Consider the following 25,245-nt stretch of genomic DNA (forward strand, 5'->3'; position numbering starts at 1 on the left):
ATACACAAATCCATGATGATGATGATAAATAAATAAGGGGGGGGGGTGTGTCAAATTTTGTCCTCAGGACTCCATATTACCCAAATCTACTCCTGCCATCTCCATTTCATCCCCCCAGACTGAGAGTCGGTGATTGGCCCTGAGTGGAGTTTCAAACCCTGTTCTCCCATGTTCTTACCTCAACACTTTAACCACCACATTACACTGGCACCACACCAGATAGGGCCAATGTCTCCTACATATCATTACTTTTAACTTAACTTTATCTTTCCCAATGTAAATGCTGCTACTACTACAAAAAGAAGAATAAATACCCTCTGAAGAACATCTTGTTCTACCCTATCTTCCCTACTAAGTCTTCTTTATTACATTATTACCTCCTGGGTTTTTATTTACTTTGGGGTATGCTAAGGTAGAAAAGCAATGACAAACCTAGACAGCAGCTTAAAAAGCAGAGACATCACCTTGCCAACAAAGGTCTGTATAGTTAAAGTTATGGTTTTCCCAGTAGTGATGTATGGAAGTGAGAGCTGGACCATAAAGAAGGCTGATCGCCAAAGAATTGATGCTTTTGAATTACGGTGCTGGAGTAGACTCTTGAGAGTCTCGTGGACTGCAAGAAGATCAAACCTATCCATTCTGAAGGAATTCAGCCCTGAGTGCTCACTGGAAGGACAGATCCTGAAGCTGAGACTCCAGTACTTTGGCCACCTCATGAGAAGAGAAGACTCCCTGGAAAAGACCCTGATGTTGGGAAAGATGGAGGGCACAAGGAGAAGGGGATGACAGAGGATGAGATGGTTGGATAGTGTCTCAAAGCTACCAGCATGAGTTTGACTAAACTGCGGGAGGCAGTGGAAGACAGGAGTGCCTGGTGTGCTCTGGTCCATGGGGCCATGAAGAGTCGGACACAACTAAACGACTAAACAACAGCAACAATGCTAAGGTTACCAGATTTTTTTTTCAATGAATCCGGGGACACTTTTCAACTTCAATGGATTTTGTATGGGGACTGGTTTGTAAATCCAGGGAATGTCCCCAGGAAACGGGGACGTCTGGTAACCTTAGGGTATGCACACACCTCACCTACAGAAACAGGGCTAGGGCCGGCACAAGGCATTGTTGCGTTTGAGGCGGACAAAAGGCCTACAGTCAATGCCGCCATCTCCTTTTCTTCTCCCTGCCTGCCTTTTGGAATCATTCTGTTCTCACAGTCGTGACAATCACAGGCTTTCTGGGGCCATTTTGACCCTCAGTGTACTTCTAGGTCTCAGTGTGCTTGTATGCGTCAGTGACCCTCAATGTACCTCTAGGTTAAAGCAACTTTGAATGCTATTTGTCACCATTGTAGCAGAACCTCAGCAGAGCAGGTATTCTCTGGGAGGCACCTTATCCACAAGGCCTCAAAGTGAGGTAAACAGCAGGCACTCCAGAGACCCTTGCGGCATCCTTGCCACCTGCTTTTTTGCAGTGGCAAATGTTACAGCAGCAAATGGAGTGTGGCAGCAATAGCCAGGCCAGCCAATTCTCTGCCACTTGCCCAAACCCTTTCAATAGATAACAAACTTCTCCTTGGGTTGTTTTCTCTATTTGTCCTACACGCTACCCCACAATATAGCAAGGGCTGAATTGTCTTGATTTTTGTGTTCTACCTTTCCACTGCCTGCGTTTTAAGCTTTAAAAGCGAAGCCCATCAAAGGCAACAGCCTAACAGCATTTGGGATAAGATTTCTGACAAGAAATGCAGTATTAGCATACAAGTAAACTGCTAGCATTTGTTTATCTCTAGTGACTTTAGAAATGCAATACTAGTGTGTATTAAACTGCTTTGAGGGGGTTTTCTACAATCAAGCAGTATATAAATTTTATGAAATAAGATATGTTTCTCTAAAGGAATTATGAAGAAGAGCCACTCAGTTCATTAAAAAAAACAAAAAACCCCTACACACCATTTGAAAAGTTTGAAAGGTCTATGCTTAGTTTGCTTCCATAATGGTCAATTTTTGTTGCTGTTTCAGAGTCACTTCCGGTTCCTGATCTTGCATGCTCTTTAGCTTTGCTGAGATGATGAAGCACCTAAAAGATAAAAAAATGTAAATGCATTAATTAATCCTATATAAAAAATTCCCTACAGTTTCTTGTCTTTTTATATTAAACTAGGAACACGTTCACACATACATGTATATCCCTTAACTACTGTGCACTTGATACTGTGCATTTGTGAACTGCAGGGTTGCTTCCAAACTATGCAGGCTGATAGACCTTTTCCTGCAGTGGACCAGTCCCATTCACCTGTTGGCATCTTCTGGTTTGCAGATTTACTGCATGGGTTTTTTGGAGCACAGATGGCAGGGACGACTATTTTCATATAATTAAAGACCTACTGCTACTGCTAAAGCAATACAGCACCCCCAGAACATTGTCAAAGTTGCAGTACCATGCTTGCATGTTACAGAATGGAAATAAAACTGCCAATAAACTTGGAGGACATAGCAGTCAGCTTCTGTGACTAGAGATGTTTGGTCATAAACATTTTGCAGAATTAAAGCAAAATGGCTTCCCAACAGACTCCCCATCCCTGGGATTTCTTAACTTTGTCACTGCCAGGCAAGAGTCTCCTATAAAGTATTCTGAGTTTCCTCAGAGGAAAGCAGGGTAGGTGTAATAGAAGCCTGAACTTCTATTTTAATTCCTGCTTGGATAGCTTGGCATTTATTTTTCTTCTAATTTATTTTATAGTTGTACTATGTTCTACTGTTTCGAAAGTGTCTCTTTAGTGCTTTCTTTAATATTTTATATCATTTTATGTAAAGCACTTGGAGATTTCTTTTGATTAAGTGGTATATAAATCTAAATCTTAATGTGATTAAATGAACAAGAGAGCAAGTAGACCTGGATACTGGGTAAAAGTGGGCCAAAGCTTGGCAGCAAGCTCCGTCCTAAAAAGATTTCTAGTAGAAAATGTGGGAACGAGTTACTGGAGAGCCACTGTAAATTGGATGCAGCAGCTAGACTGGTGACTGGGAGTGGCCGCCGAGACCATAAGGTCCTGAAAACCCTACATTGGCTCCCAGAACATTTCTGAGCACAATTCAAGGTGTTGGTGCTGACCTTTGAAGCCCTAAGCAGCCTCAGCCCAGTATACCCGAAGGAGCGTCTCCACTCCCATCTTTCAGCCCAGACACTGATGTCCAGCTACAAGGGCCTTCTGATGGTTCCCTCCCTGCAAAGTGACGTTGCAGGGAACCAGGCAGAGGGCCTTCTCGGTAGTGGTGCCCACCCTGTGGAATGCCTTCCCATCAGATGTCAAAGCAATAAACAACTATGACTTTTAGAAGACATCTGAAGGCAACCCTATTTAGAGAAGTTTTTTTTATGTTTGAAGTTTTATTCTGTTTTTAGTATTCTGTTGGGAGCCACCCAGAGTGACTGGGGAAACCCAGCCAGATGGGCGGGGTATAAATATATCATCATCATCTCTAGACTAGATGGATCAAAATAACAGGCAGCTTCATCCACTCATGTGAGGAAACCAGGGTCCAAATCTCTGCATGGGTATGAAATTCATAAGGTGACTTTGGCAACCTTGGTTTCTCTTACTGGCTTCTCGTGATGTTAGAGAAAGACTGGGAAATAAATATGCATCCTACCTTTTCAATTTCAGCTTTGGTATCATGCCGTGATCCGTAAAGCAGCAGGTGAAGGGCAGTGGAGAGATTAACTGGAGAAAACAGGATATTTCCACATGGGTGTTCTTTTCTCAGCAGATGGAAAAAGTCAGTGGCAAACTTAGCATTTGCTTCACTGAGGGAAGTCATTGCGAAATCCTTCAGCCCTGGAAAAAAAATTGAATTCTTCAAGTCTAGTTTTTCAGCCTCCTCCTTTCAGAGTATGTCAAGCAAAAGGTGTGGTTTGTTTTCTCACAAACTGCATCTGTATATAATGAACTAAGCATTTGTATTCTCATATCACAGAATGAACAATAAACACAAAATAGCTGTCAAACTTCCAATTGAAGGGAGGGAAATCTCTGTGTAATTTCCACTGGGCTGAGCTGGAACGGGAGGTGCTTTTCATGAACAATTTTAACAGTGTCCATGTAACATCTTGACATTAGCCCTTAAATACATAGTTTCTAACTGTCTGAGTTAAACCCATATAATTAACTGAAAAAGAAAAAAATGTAGTAATTGGAATAAAAATTCATGCCAAGGCTGAGGGGAGAACTATGCTCATGAACAGGGTTGTTTAAAAAAAGAAAAAGGGAAAGGGGAAAGGGGAAATTGTATTCTTACAATTAGGGACTGACTTTCCCAAAAAAAGTCATTACTTCAACTTGAAACTTAAAATGGGTAGCTGTAATTCATGTCCAAAAATGCTAGCTAATCTCATCATTAAAAAGTAGCGATGGAGGACCTGTGGCCTTCCATATTGTTGGATTACATCACCCCTGACCATTAGCCTTGCTGGATGGGGCTGATAAGAATTGTACAACAACAACAACAACAACAACAACAACAACAACAACAACAACACCTCATGGGCCACAGGTTCCCTATCCCAGAAGTGGACTTAGGGGAAGGCAACCAGTTTGCCCGCACTGGGCACCTAGCTGAGAGGGCGCAACAGGGAATGCTGCAACAATGATGAGCAACGGAAGGCGAGAGGCAGGGGGCATGGACTTTTATGTCGGACAGAGTGCTGCTGAAATTTTTAACCCCAACGTCCACGACTGCCCATTCCTGCTCTAAAGGAAGATAACAAAACCATTTTGCCAGCTTGATTGATATACCTTACTCTGAAGTATACAAGAAATACACTGCATTTGGGGTATTTATTCTTGAATGTATCCCAAAGCAGACCCTTTTATTGTATCCAAAAGTGGAACCACATAATCAATAGATTGGTTATGATCTATTTCCCCACCCAATATGTGTTTTAAATTTATTATGTTTTATATCCCACCGTCATGGAACGCAATGTGGCATACATGTGGATCCTCAGAGGTCTCCCATCCAAACACTGACCAGACCTAGACTTGCTTAGCTTTAGCAAATGTCTTAGCTTCATTTGCCTTCAGACTGTACCTAAATGCCCAGTGTATAGCTTGCAATCTGCCTTGTACCTTGAGCTGTTAATTCAATGATGCCTGCAAAGCTGTGTTCCTGCTCAAAATTTTAATATACTGCAAATTCCTGGCTGCAACTACACTACTTTGCTCTCCCCCATCCCACCCCTCATTTTGTTCAACATCCTGCCTCATGAGAAGTTCTGGGTAACTTGATTCATTACTCTGTTGTAAATTCTGGATTCCCCACCCCCATTAATGGAACAACATGGCTGGTTTTGCTTTCCATGAGTAAACAGTTTTTAATAGTAACTTTGAAAATCTTATTTAAACTCATTTCGGTACATTTTTGCATACTGGAAGGAAAAGCCACTGTTGACTAATTTGGGGGGACAATAATAATGGTAAGCAAGAGTGGCCAGAAAAGCCCTGCATAAAATAAGTAGTAACTTTGCTGGTACCAAACAAAATTCCAACATTTCTTAATATCAGTTGCTGTATCCCATCATGATCCACAACAGACCAAGCCCAGGGAGGCTAAACATGGAACACCACTGTCCACAGATTGTGGCTTAGCAACCAATACACAAACAATTTGCTTGCTCCAGAGCTCTCCAGCTAAGATCAATAGACAACTCTGGAATAAGCAGCTCCACAGTTGCAAATGAAGTCTCCAAGCCCAAATTTAATGTTGACTCCTGATCTCACTCAATCTCCAAGCAAGGAGCAGCTTGACTGGCACCACCTGTTGCATATTTGCACATTATTCCCTGTTTCTCCAAAGCCCATTTCTTCCTTTCCAATGGCAGCAGCAAAATCGTACAGTAATTCACAAGAACAGAAGCATTTACCTTCTCTTCCAAGAGGTAGCTTGCTGCATCTGGTGCTTTTGTTTTAGAATGTACCAGGCTATATAGAAAGCTCTGTACACCCCCACTGTCATTATTCCAGTTTGCATTTATACAGAGTAGCTAGTGATTTGATTTGTAATTTGCATAATGAAAACTACCAAGAGTATTATGCATTGAGGATATGCTCAGTAATCACATGTAAGCATCTGTTGTCTTGCATAAAATATAGATGGGATGATATCCAATTAATGAAGGCATCCACTCACAGAACAGGAGGGGAAGGGAGTTTGGGAAGAGCTTGAAATGGATTTTGCCCATTGTAATATTGGATATTGCCCATGGTTTTAACATGGAACCGCTGGATTTTTCCACAGGTGGCCCAAATTACTACTTTGAAAATACCATCAAGCAGGTGTTCCTGGGTGAGACTGGTCATCAAAATCTACTTCAATTTTGGTTCAGACCCAGTTTCAGAACCAAATTAGTCTTGGTCACATCAATAGATGACCTTTTTTGGATCCATGAAAGAGACAAGAGAATGCCGCATGATTACTTCTCCTGGATCTCTCAGCAGATCTGAAAAGGACCATGTTCAGAAAGTAACACTGGGTGATTATTCCTAGTGATGGCCACCAACCTAGATGACTTTAAAAGAGGATTAGACAAATCAGTGGAGGAGAGGACTTTCCATGCTACTATCCATGATGGCTCTGCTCTGCTCTGCTCCGCTCCACAGATGGAGGCATTAATGCTTATGAATACCAGTTGCTGGAAACCACAGAAGAGAGTGCTCTTGTGCTGGAATCCCACCTGAGGGTTTCCCACAGCCATCCAATCCAGCACAGTCTTCTTATGTTGTTATCAGTGCTCAAGGATAGCTTCCATCCCAGATCCTTATGATCCAGTAAGCTGAAAGGTTGGTTTGGGAAAGACTCACTTCATCATTATTTGCTTACACTCAGTCGAGAAAAATGTAAAAATAAAAAAAAAGCATTGCGTGTTGTTTTCTTTATTTGTTTTGGTTTTTAAATGGTTCTTCCTCTTTGTGCTTTTAAGTCATTTTGAGACATTTTGTTGTTGTATAAAGTGACTAATAAATGCAGCCACCATTATCTTGCTGTGGAGCCTTCAGGAAGTCTTTATAATGCTCTTCAGGTGTTCAGAAGAACATGTGAGGGCTCAAATGGAAAGCGAGTGTGAGAATGTGTATGTCAGTTTTCGAAAAAGAAAAGGTTCTGACCTCCTTTGACTCCTTCGCCTGGTCCTTGGACCCTAGTTGGCACAAAAGAGTCCTTGAGAAAGAGTATCTTTGCAGAGTATTGCTGCTTTTATTCTCAAAAATCTTCTTATCCCACCGCGACCGACAGCTTTATACATATTAACTCAACCAGCTTTCAACTAACCCAACCCACGCCACACACAAACAATGACCACTCTATACAGTGGTACCTCGGGTTAAGAACTTAATTCATTCTGGAGGTCCCTTCTTAACCTGAAACTGTTCTTAACCTGAAGCACCACTTTAGCTAATGGGGCCTCCTGCTGCCGCCGCGCTGCTGCTGCGCAATTTCTGTTCTAATCCTGAAGCAAAGTTCTTAACCCGAGGTACTATTTCTGGGTTAGTGGAGTCTGTAACCTGAAGTGCCTGTAACCTGAAGTGCCTGTAACCCGAGGTACCACTGTATATACAAGCATACTTAGGTGAAAGGTTGCATGAGTCATGCAGGCTTTGCCGATTCATTGTAGGCTGCTGACTCATGCAGAGTCAGTTCCTTTTGTATTAAAGAAACAGCGGCTAATTTTTAGCAGTTCCAATACCCATCCTCTCTTGCCTTCAAAACTCTATGAGGCGATTACAACAACGTTCTGCTCAAAGCAGTTAGACTATTCCCTTCAGCCAGGAACCCAAATTCTGCAAGGTTTCCAACAGCAGAGAGGAGTCTAACCAGGGGTGGTCTGGCCCACTTCACCACGTGAGCAAATGGGAACTGTCACCTCCTGTCCCAGCACTGCCGCGCTTCAAAGCATTGCCACTGACCTTCTCCCCTTTGATGGGAGTGGCGGGCAGCAGAAGACAAGCAGCAATGTGGCATGCAGGCATGCCCTGGCTCTTGGCATACTCTGCAGGAGCCCAGGCATGCCTTAAAGCATTGCCACTCAGCTTCAGGAAGACAAGTGGCAATATTGGGTGGCAGAAGCAGTGGAGTGGGTGGAGCACAACCTCTTGCACTTCTATCGCCTAAGGCGGGTGCTTCATCCTGCCTCATAGGTGGACCAGCTCTGAATCTAACTGCATGTTATTGAATGTCGCTGCAGTTTCCCATCAGATCTGCACGTTCAATGCATGAAGGATTAGTGGGTGTCCCTGGCATACACTGGCGGCAGGGCAATTGCACCTTCTCCGCCTAGCAAGTTCAAAGCCCGCCCACCCCCCAAGTTCTTCTGAGAGCCTGAAGGATGCGTATGCGCATAGCTGTCAACTTTTCCTTTTTTAAAGGGAAATTCCCTTATTCCGAATGGGATTCCTCGCAAGAAAAGGGAAAAGTTGACAGCTGCGCTTATGTGTCAGCTGAAAGTATCTCACCAAGGTATTGAGGGGAGAGCAGAGAGGGGAATGTATACTGCCCTGGCCTGTTTTGAGAAATAAAGTCGCAATTGATGTGTTGATCAACATATCCTTGTTTAGGATCTGTAATGACGATTGGCTTTTTAAAGCAAGGTAGCCAAGTATTGCATCACCTTTGGCTGAACATCCCCTTTTCATAAATGCAATTTTCCAATGTAGATGTAAACTTACCAAACTCTATGCATGCAAAATCTAAGAAAAAGTTGTTCTGCATCCACAAACCGGGGGGGGGGGGGGGGATGCTGTGCAATAGATTTGGTGGTGAATAAGTGACAGGAAATAAGCCAAAGATGCAAATTTAAAAGTGTTCCCTTTGTAGCTACTAAATATGCAAATTGAATGCGTGCATGATTTTGTCTACTGTCTAGATAGGATACACTTCCTCCTGTGTTCCATCCATTATTATTTTTCACACATAGATTATCATCAAATCATGTTTCTCAGTGAAGCATCCCTTTGAGACTGTATGGAGATTTCCTGAAAAACATATGGGCTCTTCAGGTAGTACACCTGACTCTCTACACAAACACACACACACACACACACACACATTCATTCCCAACAGTGTTTAAAGAATTTAGGAAGCATATGACACATTAGGTCCCCCCCCCCCCACCATTGTAACAGGGAATCCAAGGATCCAGTGTGGTGTAGTGGTTAAGAGTGGTAGTCTTATAATCTGGGGAACCGGGTTCGCACCTCCGCTCCTCCACATGCAGCTGCTGGGTGGCCTTGGGCTAGTCACACTTCTCTGAAGTCTCTCAGCCCCACTCACCTCACAGAGTGTTTGTTGTGGGGGAGGAAGGGAAAGGAGAATGTTAGCCACTTTGAGACTCCTTAAAGGGAGTGAAAGGCGGGATATCAAATCCAAACTCTTCTTCTTCTTCTTCTTTTAGACAGCTAGCATGTGTCTTGCAGGAAAGTCACATTTTCCTAGCTGGAAAGTTTCATGAGGCTGAACGTGTTCACACGCATACACTGTATTGAATTTGGAATGGTGTGTTTCCTATGGTTCTGCAAATAATACCACGGAGCAAGGATGGGCAGATGGCAGATCAGGATCTACTCATTGATCTCTGGATTGTATTTAATAGATATGCAAATGATCCTGAGTGGTGCCCAATGCAAGTCCTACTCACAGTAGATCTATTGAATATAGTGGACATGATTAGGGTAGGTTCATTCGTTTCAGTTGGTCTGCTCTGAGTGAGACTTAGCTGAATCCAAACACTGGCTCCCAACTGTTTAAATATGGTACCCTTTCCCCTCCACCACCTCAGATTAGATTGCCAAATATAGGGTAACCAGAGATTAACTATTAAGAGATAGGACTGTGAGTTGAGTTTAAATTCCTCGGAATGTCCTCAGAGGCATCCAGTTCTGTAGTTCTACCTGTGTGCTTTTTGTGCCTGGCTCTGGCTTGTAATTTTCGAAGTTCTTAAACAAAGTAGACCTGAGAAGCTTGAGGTCTGCCCACTCTTGTCATGGGGCATTTATTGGCCAGTTCCCATGACAGCACCATCAGATCTTCTTCCTGTTATTGTCCTTTCATTTAATGAACTGTTACTTGAAAGTATGCTTGGTCTTGTCTTCAGAATTACTGGTCTTCACCTGCAGTTCTTTAACTGTTCCCATAATGTAGAAATGCAACCATATGTGAGAAAATACAGACCTTCTGATGTGCATGTTAAGAAGAACATGTTTCCGCCTTGCATGCTGAGATCTGAGGTACATCCACTCCCATTTCTAAGGGCCATGTATGAATCGGACCTCTTGCATACTGTTCTCCAGTTTTAAAGAATCTTGTATTCTAATAGGAAACTCATTTGCAGAATGTGGATTCATATGTAGCCAAAATGGCGCTGTACCCACACAATAGGGAGGAATCATACATATATAATACATCCTTTTTATTTGTATGCAGTCTTTCCGTGCTTCAAACCATGCCCAAGGCAGCTTACAACATGAGAAAATACATAATTACAGCATAACAAAAGTAGTCATAAACAATCAGTAAAACATCAAAAAATACACAACCAAATCAAACATGTTGCACATAAATTATAAGCTGTAAAATAAAGATACAAAAATAATAATATCAGCAACAACTTTCCCCAGCAAAACCTCCTAAACAACATCCCAGCCCAAGAGTTCAGCAGACTCAGTTTTTGTAGCTGGAGTCAACCAGAACCCCGCCCTCCCAGGCCAGGTGGGAAAGACCTGCAAGGCAGGGGGCAGATTTCCGAGGACTCAGCAGGTTTGGGGAAAACCAAAGATTTGCCTAAGTACCAAAAGAAAAAAGAAAAGCATGGCTGGCCCTACTTGGTAGGGCCATCAGCATGTTTGACTGAGTGAAACATACATCTCTGAAGAAAAAGAGACAGCAATGTTTTATTTGAATGCTTGCTTTTATTAAGAATCAGTGGTACAGAAAAATGTTACTCGCACTGAACACAGTGACAATGCTTCTTTTTGGTAGGGGAATTTATGAGAAAAGTCTTGCACAAGCAACAATTCTAATCCAGCTGACAAAGGTCACCCTAAAAGATTAGCAAAACGTCCAGCAGTTTTCAAGAGCTTTTTGCCAGCAGCCATGTAAATATTAGCATATAAAAAGGGTTAAGGGGGGGGGGAGAAGGAGATTAGGATATTAGATGTTTTATTCTGGATTAAGACCTGCTAGGTTTCAAACCCTGTTATAAAAGGAATTCCTGGCACCAAATGTCTCATGTTGTCTACCTCTCACTGTACTGTAGCTGTGTTGTGCTTATATCAGTTTTATTGCCAGCCACTAGAGTGCTACTTATTCTGGTCTAGCAAATTTGCCAAAGGCAATAAGGCTTTGGGTGCATTTGTGCAGGACAAAATACAAGAAAGGATGGTTAGCCAGGAATGCCTTTGGTTCCTGATGTGGACGCCTATCTCTTGGGCAAGCGGGGGCCTCTGCTTCTTCACCGCCCTCCTCATCAATCTCGATGAAAGTATCATGGACAAGCAGAGTCAGAGCCACACCTTCTGTTGTGGTTGCGCCAGATAAATCTGCTTTCTCGGGATCAGTCAGAGGTGACAGGTCTAAGTATGCATTAACTTCGACGCTCTTTTCTAAGCTGAATTTAGGGATAACCACCTCAACTTCTTCTGGCTTCAGAATGCAGGACCAGTTGAGCAGTTGGTCGTAGCTAAGTCCGTCTTCCAGCTGGAGGTGCAAAGAAATGACAGTGACGTGATTGATACACTGATCAATAAAAGAAACTAGATTCAGATATCATTGTAAAATGAGCTTTTTGATAGGAGATAACAGCATGACATAAATTTGGCAACGAACATTGAAACAAGAGTATTTTCCTAGCACATTGTACCCCTAATTATTTTTCAGTTGTTTCAAAAATGTCATACTGACATTTGAGATTCAACGGATGCATAATTTGTAACATGACATGACACCAGCCAGGCGGGGGCTGCTCATACTAGGTTGAAATTTATAAACAGTCAAATGCCTTCTGACATTTCTAGAGTCTCAAAGTTGGTGGGACCAGTTTGCAATTCCCTGGTTGTGCTGGGTCCATTTACCTCAGACCACAGCTAAATTGGTCCAGAAGAGAGACTTTGTACTGGAGTTAGGAGCAGGGGTGGCACAGCAGGGGTACCGCAGTTGGAGGGTGGTAAAAGTAAAATAATTTGATAACTGAGCAGCAGCCAACTTGGGAGGGTTCACACTGACTGCAGCTGGAAGTGTAGGAAATGTGTAACAAGAACTCAGTGACCACAGCTCAGTGATAGAGCTTGCCCTTTGAGTGTAGAAGCTCTCAAGTTCAATCGCTGGCATCTCCAGTACAGTGGTACTTCGGGTTACATACGCTTTCAGGTTACAGACTCCGCTAACCCAGAAATAGTGCTTCAGGTTAAGAACTTTGCTTCAGGATGAGAACAGAAATTGTGCTCTGGCGGCGCGGCAGCAGCAGCAGGCCCCATTAGCTAAAGTGGTGCTTCAGGTTAAGAACAGTTTCAGTTTAAGAACGGACCTCCGGAACTTATTTAAGTACTTAACCCAAGGTACCACTGTATAGTATATGATGCATTTGAAACACTGCCACGCTTGAGTAGGCAATGCTGGATAAATCACCTGGCCTGGTTGAAGGCAGTTTTACATGGGTTTGAGAGTTAGGAACATAGGTTGGTGTGGCATTTGCCTCCTAGGTGGGTCATAAGGAAAGAGTTAAACGAGTGTGATGTGATTGGCCAGAGAGAAACTGATAGGAGGAATTAGAGTTAGAGTCGGAGTTGTGTGGAAGTCAGTTGAGAGTTGAGCGTTGGAGAAGAAAGAGGGAGAATAAGTCTGTGGGTTGGTTGAGTTGTGTTGTGAGAGAGTGAGAGGAATTGTTAGGTGGAGTCAGAAAGATAGTTGGGATAATCAGTTTGAAGTTGTTAATAATAATAATATAATAATAATTTATTATTTGTACCCCGCCCATCTGGCTGGGTTTCCCCAGCCACTCTGGGCGCCTTCCAACAAAGATGAAAAATACACTAAAATGTCACATATTAAAAACTTCCCTGAACAGGGCTGCCTTCAGATGTCTTCTGAATGTCAGGTAGTTGTTTATCGCTTTGAGATCTGATGGGAGGGCATTCCACAGGGCGGGCGCCACTACCCAGAAGGCCCTCTGCTGTTAGGAACGTACAGGACAGTAAAAGAAACTAAGCTTAAGAAACTGCCAAGAAAAAATAACTGAAACCATAAGCTTGTTCATGCCTATAAAATAAACTTATTTATTTGGTTTAATGTTAACAACTGCCTGGACTCCGTGCGTACCGGAGAGAAACGGGTTGGTGGCAGCCAAGAGGCAATCACAGTGGAGGCACAGGGATCAATAGACCGTCAAACGTCCGGGGACCCTGTGTGATCGCCACAGTTGGCATCAGTGACGTGCTTCCGCTTGTGCAATGACCTCTGTTTCTGCAACTGAACTTCTCCTCCCTCTCCTCCTTTGTGAAATCCAAAGTCCTTGGGCTAGTGGAAGCACTTCACTGATGCCAACCTATCTTCCTAACTCTCAAACTTGAACCATAAACTGTGACCTGGCTTAGTGGGCTATAAAGGATGTGTGTGCTCAGGCCCCAGAGCCCTCTTCAGGTCTGGACAACAACAGGGGAAGACAACAACAAGCCCTACAGCTGGCAAGCAATAGGAATCCTCTGGATTGCCAAGCCTGGTACAAAAATGAGGGGCTTTGCTTTTTGGTTTTGTCAGTGCTACAAGCAACTTTAGTTTCAGAACCTGTTTGTAAAGGAGATGTTAGCCCTATGGGAAGGGGGAGGAATCATCAGAATGTCACCTGTTGAAGAGATTCAGGGTTGCAGTCTCTGGGCAGCAATATGAACAAACTCAGCTCATTGTTTCTATAGGGAATCTCAAGCATCTGCACATCACATCCCTCAATTGTGCCGATATTATACTGGCCCTTCCGGTACATCAGCTGCACATTTGTGCAAATGTCCTGTGAGAAATATGAAGGAAAACAGAAAGTCAACTCATCTTTGTGCTCTTAGTAACTGATCTGCAGAAAACTCTGAAATGACATATTCAAGCTTACCAGTTCAGACACATGGAAATCCTTTTAGAGTTTCAAAACACCTGTTTAGCTCAAGATGCTGACAAATTCAAATCATGTGAAAATTTCACCAGTCACATAATAACTTATAATCACAAGCAACAATTGCCTGGTCTCCCTATGCATGTTCTTGTTCTTAGTTAAATTGGGTGGGTTGGGGAAAAACAACAACTGAAATGTTTATGCACAGATCAATGCAATAGATACAACAGGCAGAAAAATCAATAGGTGGCCCACCAAGACTCTGCAATTTTCAAGTAGTCTGTGGGAGAAAAAGCTCAGGAACCACTCTTCTAGAATATAGACCAGGCTTCCTCAACCTTGGCCCTCCAGATGTTTTGGGGACTACAATTCCCATCATCCCTGACCACTGGTCCTGCTAGCTAGGGATCATGGGAGTTGTAGGCCAAAAACATCTAGAGGGCCAAGGTTGAGGAAGCCTGACATAGACCCATCCGATTAAATTGATTGGCAGTAGGATCAGAAGAAATTTCTTAAATATTTACTCATATACCACATTACTAAATTCACAGACATCATTGTCACACAATGATAGGACAGTGACTATTTTATATGGTGTTTGAAAAGAAGTGGACCAATATCATGGAAGATAGGTCTACCTGTGGCTTTTAGCCATCATGACTAAACATGTAAACTTCATGTACAGAAGCAATCGAGATTTGAGTAACGTGGAAAAGAACCAGTGTTCCCCTCCAGATGTTGTGGACTACAACTCCTATCATCCCTGACTACCTGAGGTCACAGGGGGTTAAGAATCGAACAGAATCTGGAAGGCGCCTTGTTGGCTACCCCTGTACTAGAGATAAACAACAGAGGCTGACTGTTATTCGAAAAGGCCACACAGATGTTGTGCAACCAACAAGAATTTTACAAGAGCCTTACAGAGAAAAAGGACATACAGAAGGGAGTTGCTGGCAACAGAAACTGAAACTGTGAGTGCAGCTTATGAGCTGATACAGGCACTTTTTACAATGGTGGGCTAGGATGGTTAATACACTGTAGTCTTCACCACCAAGATCTGCTTATGAGTTGGTCTAGAAACAAGGAAACTTTAAAGCTCTTGCACCTTCCTTTGTTAACTTGTTCTCTTGTTTAAAAACAAAAGAATTCTGCAGAGCTAGAAAATCCCAGAAAACAATATAGAACCAGTTTTATATTCTCCTTCCCAACTCATATGACCAACAAAGAAAGTGGTGGTTGAATCTTCTTTGAAACCAGGTTGAGCAGTTTATGTTGCATTATTCCTTTGTAGCTCATAAAGACCCCGTTGTTCCAACAGAGCTTGAGCAACCTTTGAAAAGTACCTGAAGCCAGCAATGGTGCCACATAGACACCATTTCTTAGAGTCCTCTTCTTGCTCTGAAAACATTTAGAGCAGAAGGAAATACAAAGCTCTAGCTGTATTTCTGGAACAGGTATATTTCTGGAACTTACCTCAGTCAAGTAGAATCTATCTACTCTGGTGAGTTCTTTGTCAAATTTCACATCCCATTGCCCTTTAAAGTAGAGAGCGTTCACGTGCAGAAGTTGAGCGAGACAATCAAAGCTGTCCTTCGGGAGAAGATCCTGGATTTTACCTTTAAAACAACGTTGGGAGTAAGGCCTTCTGTAGTTTATTGGTAGTACAGGAAAGAAGGCTCACATTCATCCCTTGTTACCAAGGATGAGTCACCCATGTCTGTTGCCTCCTTCACAGATGTTTACATTGGGATCACATCCATACCATACATTTAAGCATATTGCAGATTTAAAGGAGATTTGGAAAGGGCACAAGGGCACATGGTAGGGAGGAGAGGGAGAAAGTCCTATTGCATCACAGGAAGCATTTTGCTGGCTTCTGCCGACACAACCATTTAGTCAAATATGGGATGTGACCTTGCACTGTGACCTCTTTGAGGCAAGGACCTATCTATTTGCTTACGTCACCCTGTAAAGTGTCCTGCACATTGATGGTGCGGCACAAATAATAAATATGAGAAGGCTTAGGCATATGGACCCATTAAAAATTAAAAGAAGGTTTCAGTCTGGAAAAGACATCATGCCCAGCCATATACCAATGGGATTGCAGGAAACATTAATGTCTTCAGGAAGAGACAATCATTTATTTGCTTAAGGGAAATAAAACCTGCAAACTTGGATTTCTTTTTATTGCTAATATACAAAGTATACTAACTAAGCAAATACTTGCTACTACATTAACTGTAAAGGTACCCTTAACCGTTAGGATCATGTCGTGGATGACTCTGGGGTTGCGCCGCTCATCTTGCTCTATAGGCCGAGGGAGCCAGCATTTGTCCTCAGACAGCTTTCGGTTCATGTGGCCAGCATGACTAAGCTGCTTCTGACGAACCATAGCAGCGCACAGAAACGCCGTTTACCTTCCCGCCAGAGCGGTACCTATTTATCTACTTGCACTTTGATGTGCTTTCGAACTGCTAGGTTGACAGGAGCAGGGACCGAGCAATGGGAGCTTACCCCATAGCGAGGATTCGAACCGCCAACCTTCCGATCAGTAAGCCCAAGGCTCAGTGGTTTAGACCACAACACCACCCGCATCCCTCGCATTAACTGTAGTGTGTGCTAATACACTTAGCTTCAAAGGGATGGCATCAGATCACAAGTTATTCATACTATTGCATGCCAAACCAGTCTCCAAGTGGTGCAAGATTCCAGGGGTTCCAGGCACTTATCCAGGGTTCGGGTTTTCTCAGAATGAGGGACAGCGGAGACTGTGGTGCCTTTATGAGCTATGGTTTATTTACACACACACACACACACACACATATATATATATATATATATATACACACACACACACACAACCTGAGCCTGCAATGTACGGGTTCATAGCATTAACACCCCAAGGGGGCCTTACTTCCCCCATAGTAGCAGTCTTGGATTAAAACAGAAATCAGGCATGTCTCTGTCTCTGTGGCTTCCCAGCCACCTGATTCTAACTTTTAGCTAACATAACTCCCCTCTCAACTCTGGCCTTTGTCTTTCTAACACCCATTTGCTGTCTGGCACAGAGTCACTTCCTTTGTTATTTTAGCAGTCTATATTTTGGCTATGAAGGGACGCGGGTGGTGCTGTAGTCTAAACCACAGAGCCTAGGGCTTGCCGATCAGAAGGTCGGCGGTTCGAATCCCCATGACGGGGTGAGCTCCCGTTGTTCGGTCCCTGCTCCTGCCAACCTAGCAGTTCGAAAGCACAAAGTGCAAGTACAATGGTGCCTCGCAAGACGAAAAGAATCCGTTCCGTGAGTCTCTTCGTCTAGCGGTTTTTTCGTCTTGCGAGGCACCACTGTACTTGCACTTTGTGCTTTCGAACTGCAACCCCATTAGCGGATTGGCGGATTGGCGGATTAGCGCTATTAGCGGTTTAGCGGCTACTAGCGGCTATTAAAGGCTTAAGGGATTAGCGGATTAGCTGCTAAAAGGCTATTAGCAGCTTAGTGCCTTAGAAAAAGGGGGTGGGGAGCGAAAAAAAATCGCAGCAACTCGCAAGACATTCTCGTCTTGCGAAGCAAGCCCATAGGAAATTTGTTTTGCGAAGCACCTCCAAAACGGAAAACCCTTTCGTCTAGAGGGTTTTCCGTCTTGCAAGGCATTCGTCTTGAGGGGCACCACTGTAAATAAATAGGTACCGCTCCAGCAGGAAGGTAAATGGCGTTTCCGTGCACTGCTCTGGTTCGCCAGAAGCGGCTTAGTCATGCTGGCCACATGACCCGGAAGCTGTTCACCAGCTCCCTCAGCCAATAAAGCGAGATGAGCGCAGCAACCCCAGAGTCAGCCACGACTGGACCTAACAGTCAGGGGTCCCTTTACCTTTACCTTTACTTTGGCTATTAGTTCACCAAGAAGCTAACCGAGCTATTCCACGAGTTTGAATCCTTGCTTAGATGTTAACACTTGCTGGATCCAGGAATGAGAAGGGTCTTGCAGGCATACAGCTTACTCCAACCCCCCCAAAAAACCCCACTTTATAATAATACCATGTGTCTGGACTTCAACCCAAAGGTTTATCAGCCTTCGGACTTCTTCTGGGTCATTGTGAATGTCAGCTCCACCCACCTCAGTCAAGTACAGTTTCAGAGCACAGTACAGGAATTTCTGTATGAAAACAGGAATAATTATTTAACACATTACTAAAAGTTCTTTCTCTGTGTGTCTGGAATTAAACAACTAACAACAAACATTATCAATTTATCCAGGTTTTGAATAATAGCAAACCAGCTAAAGCATTTGTACCAAACTGTTTTGGAGATATGACACTACTCTTTGAAAGTTGGACCACATAATGAACCGTCCAGAAATTACCTGAAGGAAAGCAATGGACTCGTCTCCATAGAGCCGGTTGGCAAAGCTCAGCTCATAGTTGGTGCTGGGCTTATTGAGTTCTGCAAGGATTCTGTGGAAAGCAGTATGGACTGCTGCGGGTTTCTCACACTCATAATCAGGCACCTTCAAGGAACAAAACTAATGTCATTATATCATACATCTAAACATCTGAGCTCTGTGTGTTCATCACTTGCTTAATGTAACTTATTATTATACCAAATGCAGATGTTTCAATGGAGCCAGTTCACACATATTGTGGAGAGTAACCAAGGAATTAGAAATCAAAGGATGCCCAGGTATGTGTCAATCATGTCCGGGGCACATGGTTAATTGTTCCCAATCTCTTCACAATTAAAGCTGCTTGATTAACATCTTCAACTGCTTTGGATGTTTCTCTACAGAGTCTATTACACAGGTTGGTATTCAACTAAGTTTTACTCAGAGTATACTCATTGACATTTAAGGACCTAATAGTCTTTCTCATTAATTTCAATGGGTCTGCTCTCAGTAAAATGTGGTTGACTTCCACCCATAGAAGATATTGAAGGGGCTACTGTACAGGAGACCTGGAATCACTCATTCTTTATTGAACCTGTGCTGCACGTTTCTTCAATTTCTCACACTTAATAGTACTAATACTCAGCATTTTGTCAAGAAGAAGAAGAGTTTGGATTTGATAACCCAAAGCAGCTAACAAGCTCCTTTCCCTTCCTCCCCCACAATAAACACTCTGTGAGGTGAGTGGGGCTGAGAGACTTCAGAGAAGTGTGACTAGCCCAAGGTCACCTAGCAGCTGTATGTGGAGGAGCGAGGAATCGAACCCGGTTCACCAGATTACGAATCCACTGCTCTTAACCACTACACCAAGTGTTCAAAGAACAGCACATACTATTTTTGCACTTCTTACAACAAACTGTTTTGTTATCACAATTATAAAAAGTACAAATGATCAAAATCATAAAATAAAACCACAAAATTATAAAACCAGAAAACTATAAGGGCTATAAATAGACATAAAAAACAAAGTAAAAATAACCCTGCAAGGGTTTGCTCTGTATTGCTGATGGGAAAGAGTGGTTTTCTTAGGGGTACCTGGTGGGTTCATAACCATCCTTTGAAATTCACACTTATTTGAATTTTGTGGTGCATTTCTCCAATGAAAGAGTGTTTTTAAAAAGGCATATATTAGGGGATACTGTGCATAAATATGAACATATAGGTGAATATAGCATATAAATGCATTGTAATAGGAGAAATTGCTTGCAAAGATGCATATATCAGTCAAAACTGCATGCAAAGATAACAAACTTTTTATAAAAGAATGGAAATGGTTTAGTGAATATTTACATATAAATTGTAAACAAATAAAAGCATTAGCAGGATTAATGTAATAACCTGTAATTTTTTTTAGAGTAAATATTTACAGTAGATAAATAAATGAGCAAGTTAAATGAAACTGGATATGCAGAAGATATTAATAATAATAACAATAATAATAAATTTTATTTATATCCCGCCCTCCCCAGCCAAAGCCAGGCTCAGGGCGACTAACAACAATAAAACAGTACAAAAGTACAGCACAAACAGCACTCTAAAATCATTCATTATAAAATTAATTAATTCAAGCCACTGGCAACCATTGGGCCACAGCTCTGCGAAGATTGCCGAGGGAGGGAGTCAGGCTGTTTAAGCAACTGCAGAAAGAGGGGGAGGAAGTCAAAATTTGGAAATGTTAAATTGATTGGAAAACTAATGAAATGCATAAATTTGGAAAATATAAATAAAAACCTTTTAAAAACTGCATGCAAAGATGTGTTTATTAGGAGAAATTTGCACTAAAATGTTGAAGAATTTTTATGAGGCTTTTAAAATCTATAAAATGCATTTTTTGCAGAAATGTGGCGAACTGAATTTAAGATTGGAAAAATGAGAAGCTGGGAGAACTGAAATTGACACACCCTTCCATCCTGACTTCTGAGTAACATGCTAGGATTGTGCTGTTAGGAGCTACACATGATATCAAGTCTTACTAGCTCTTACAGCTCAACTAATTCTCTTACATTTCCCAGTTTGGGTCCATTACCTCATGTTGAGGACAACATGGAGATTCAGGTCTCTGCCTGCTGTCTGTAGGACTGCCACGTGGAGCTGCTCCTAGACGCAACCCTTCTTTAATATCATGAGAGCGAAGACCCTAAAATGAAAGCAAAGCACTGCTGTGTTCAGTGGAATGTCAAATGCTGTCTATTTAATGTAGTATGGCAAAACAAACTATTAAGCAGTGTGCAGAGGCCCTCCCCAAGAAAACACAGAGCAAGTTGATGCATTCTCCCCTTCATAGGAATCATCTATGAAGGGGAGAAAGGTTGTTTTCTGCTGCTCCAAAGAAGCGGACACGGAGCAATGGATCCAAACTACAAGAAAGAAGATTCCACCTAAACATTAGGAAGAACTTCCTGTCAGTAAGAGCTGTTCGACAGTGGAATTTGCTGCCAAGGAGTGTGGTGGAGTCTCCTTCTTTGGAGGTCTTTAAGCAGAGGCTTGACAACCATATGTCAGGAGTGCTCTGATGGTGTTTCCTGCTTGGCAGGGGGTTGGACTCGATGGCCCTTGTGGTCTCTTCCAACTCTATGATTCTATGATTCTATGATTCTATGATCTCTTCTCGATAGACCCCTTGACACATTCTAATTAGTGCATGCTCCCGCCCAACACACACAACTGGAATTGTTTGAGAGAGTGGAGAAGAGCATGGTCACCCAACCTCTGTCACTGCCCTCCATAAATCAGATGAATAACTTCTGAAATGTGTGAACCCGCAACTTAAAGATTTCAACAGCACCATAGCTTTCCCTGCCACTGTCTGCTTAGCTTTCCATTTTCCTTCCCCACATAGCAGAACATCCCCATCCTTATCTTCTTGTGAAGTTGTAGAGAACTCCCTTCTCTGGTCAGCCTCTTCTTGCCACAGTTCCCTTTCTTCTGTGCCCTTTGCTTTTTCTGTATCCACTTTTCTTTTAAATATCTCTTTCTCCATCTATTGCCTTCGGTTTTCCTGACTGTAGGCTGTCTGCACAGCTCCTCAGATGTATCCCCAGTCCTAACCCTCTGCTGCGTGTGATTTTACCCCCAACTAAACTGGCAACATTCCCTTCTCCCCTATATTTGATATAATATTTGTATACTGCTTTTCCAGCAACCGGTTTAGCTCAAAGCAACTCACAATAATCACAATAGCATTAAAAACAATAAACATTGCAATCACTATATCTACCAGAATAGCATATAAATAAAGCAAACAGCAGCAAAAAGTTCATTAAAACAATTATATAATTGTTAGTCAATTGACTATGCGTTGCTTGTTTCCCAAACTACTGAATACTTTGAGCTACTGGTCTAATTCAAGCAAAATACAAGAAAGTTAAATAAAGAAATACCACTGTTGGAGAGGTACGAAAATATAAAGGAGTTCTTAGTCTGTCTTCCAAGCGACCATAGCTTCTTCTTGTCCCGAAATATCTTCTCCCTACTGGAGCTCCGCACTCTTTAAGTTCATCCCAGTGAAGTATCTAGAATGGAATTGTAAGAGAATGGAATTCAGTCATGGAAGTAAACATTGAGACAATACTAGTTAGTTCATTAACTGTGGGAAAGATAAAATGTGAACCCAAATCCTTACAGAAGAGATATTGTTCTTTCCCCTAAATAAAGATTCTTCCAAACAAGCATACACATGGGTGCTTTTCTTTGAGACTACGGAAGAATTGATTCATTCGACAGGGAGATACAGGTCAACCTCCCCACTTTTGCTCCTTGGGAACTTTATTGAGCCCCCCCCCCCTGCACCCCATCCCCAGTGACACCCTATATATGACTGATGTTTTGTATGTGGCTCAGGCTTATCCACAAATATATTTTGCCTCCCTCTTTCCAGGCACAAATTCTGTGTCCTAGCTCCCCTCTCTCTTTATTGCCCCATGAGCTTTCCCCGTGAAAACCCGCTCTTTAAAGCTGAATCAGAGCAAACAACTATTCGTTTTTTCTGTGTATTGCCACTTGCTCCAATTCAGCGGCAAAGAGTGGGAATTCACGGGGAAAGCTCTGGAGAGAGAGAAAGGTAAGGGCACTCAGATGGAGCTTTAAGGTACAGACCATGTATGGAAAGCGTGGAGGAAAAGTAAGTGTGGATAAGCCCTCAGTGTGGGGACAGTAAATATAATGTCCTACAGCTGTTGTTATATTATAGCTCACATCATCCCTGACAATTGACCATGTTGACTAGGTCTGATGCAAGTTGGAGTCCAACAACACTGGCTATCCTTGATTTAGTGGCTTGCACATTTTTCAAGCCTGGCTTAGACCATTCATAATAAGATTCTTTGTATTCTTTTAGACAATGAAGCCATTGAACGAAACAACAATATAATGTGTTTTTTATGACTACCCCTCCCCCATTAAAGAGATAGATCTTTCTTCTAATATCTTCATTTTCTAACTGATATCCCTATCCCCACCACCTTGCAGCCTGAAGCAGCACAATCCAGGAGGTCTGTCCCATTATACTGAATATTTTGATCTCCTCTTCCTTGGATTTCAATTAATCTTCTAACAGTAGAAGCTGTAGAGCATACTCTTTCATAAGACCTCAGAGTGACTAACATATACGTTTCTCCTAAGCAGAGTACAGGTCCAAACTAGCTTAGCTTACTAGCAGAGCTGTGTCATGTGTATTCAGACCAGTTGCTGACTTGCTCTACTTGGGATTGTGCAATTGCTCATTCACGTCAACAATATACTTGAATGTAGCAAGACTAGGAATGTAGGAAGATGCCTTGTTCTGAGTCAAGATTGTCCATCTACCCCAGTGTTGTCTACCCTGGCTGACAGTTGTTCTCCAGGGTGTCAAGCAGACCTCTTACCTTAACCTTCCACCTTATCCTTTTAAGATGGAGATGCCAGGTATATAACAAGAGACTTTCTGTGTGCAAGGCATGTACTCTACCACTTAACTATAGCTATGGCTACTCTCCAAAAATTGAATATAATGGGTGAATATTACAAATAGGATGTTATTGTTGTTTTGAAATCTTCCCTGGCCTGGTGTCCTCCAGATGTTTTGGATGACAAAAACATGGCTGGGGTCTGATGGGAGTTGAAGTCCAAAATATCTGGAGGGTGCAAGGTTGCTGACAGCTGGCTCAGAGTGTTGGAAAATGTATCTCTAGTGCATAATCGAAGGTGAAATTGCTTGTGCATATATAGAATCATAGAATTGTAGAGTTGGAAGTCACCACCAGGGCCATGCAATCCAGCCCCTTGCAATGCGTAATCTTTCACCCAATGTGGGGCTCAAATCCGTGACCCTGAGATCAAGAGTCTCATGCTCTACCAACTGAGCTATCATCTCTTTTAAAATGTATTTTTAAAAAAATTGTGTACATCACCTGGAGCAATATTTGTGGAAGGCAATTAAGAAATAAATAGCTACTACTGCTAAATAGCTACTACTATAAATCTGGGGCACCTACTCAATCACTTTTTCAGATGTTGTTAGTTTGTGGGTTGTTGTTTTTAATGTAATAATATATATTGGGAAGGAAAAGATGTACAACTTACAAGGCAATTAATACACTAAAGTGGCACATGTAAGACTTCCTATAGACTTCCTAAGGGTGTAGCAGTGCAATTTGTTGTTGTTTTTTATTGAGTTTATTTACAACACATGCACACACACTTGTCAAACTAAGCATGAAAATAATAATACAGCAGTGCAATTTGATACCTACCTTTTCCAAATGAGCTGCTGTATCACAACCAGATGCATAAAGGAGCAGGCCAACTGCTGCTGTGAGATTCGCAGGAGAAAACAGGACATTTTCGCACGGGTGCTCATGGACCACCTGGCGGTAAAAGTCTAGGGCAAACTTAGCATTTGCCTCACTGAGGGTGGTCATGGTGAAATCTGAATGTTCTGGGGGGGGGGAGAGAGAAGAGAAATAAGAAGAATAAGAATCACAAAAAGAGCATCTGTGGCTTCTGAATTGCATCTCTTTGTAAGGTTCCACTGCATGAAGATGTGAAAAAAAGAAACTCCACCAAATTTCTTACAAGTTACATATAGGTAAAGGTAAAGGGACCCCTGACCATTAGGTTCAGTCGTGACCGACTCTAGGGTTGCTGCACTCATCTCGCTTTATTGGCCGAGGGAGCTGGCGTACATGCTGTCGCCAGCATGACTAAGCCGCTTCTGGCAAATCCAGAGCAGCACACGGAAACAGCGTTTACCTTCCCGCTGGAGTGGTATCTATTTATCTACTTGTACTTTGACGTGCTTCCGAACTGCTAGGTTGGCAGGAGCAGGGACTGAGCAACGGGAGCTCACCCCGTCGCAGGGATTCGAACTGCCAACCTTCTGATCAGCAAGTCCTAGGCTCTGTGGTTTAACTCACAGCGCCACCCGAGTCCCTCCAAGTTACATATACCCACTGACAAATTACAGATTACCATTTGCAGCCAAGCACCAGGTTATGCAATCAACCAGAATCAAGAGGTGCAGCATTTCCTGAACTCAGAATGCAGATGTGGGAATTGAATGGCTGGATGCAGACATCCAAGAAACACTCTCCCAGCATGTAGGAAATCAGCAGGATGGGGAGAAAATCCTAACATATTTGTTTGCTTTCTGTCGGGGGGGGGGGGACTTTAACAGGAAGCAGCAGTACCGCTA

At 42.6% G+C, this 25,245-nt stretch overlaps 1 protein-coding gene across 1 annotated transcript; it reads right to left on the reverse strand.

Moving 5' to 3' along the window:
* Positions 1-10,934: 10,934 nt before the first annotated feature.
* Positions 10,935-24,472, reverse strand: LOC310682050 (serpin B3-like; the record flags this gene model as incomplete). The annotated part of the gene is made up of 7 exons (XM_083450295.1): positions 10,935-11,741; positions 13,882-14,043; positions 15,613-15,755; positions 18,173-18,290; positions 18,498-18,641; positions 20,602-20,712; positions 24,305-24,472. 7 exons carry the CDS (start codon positions 24,470-24,472, stop codon positions 11,349-11,351), a joined length of 1,239 nt encoding a protein of 412 aa, XP_083306421.1. The 3' UTR covers positions 10,935-11,348.
* Between the last annotated feature and the right edge of the window lie 773 nt (positions 24,473-25,245).

The sequence above is a fragment of the Podarcis tiliguerta genome (genome assembly GCF_965153285.1).
Source record: "Podarcis tiliguerta genome assembly, chromosome: 7".
Taxonomy (NCBI): domain Eukaryota; kingdom Metazoa; phylum Chordata; class Lepidosauria; order Squamata; family Lacertidae; genus Podarcis; species Podarcis tiliguerta.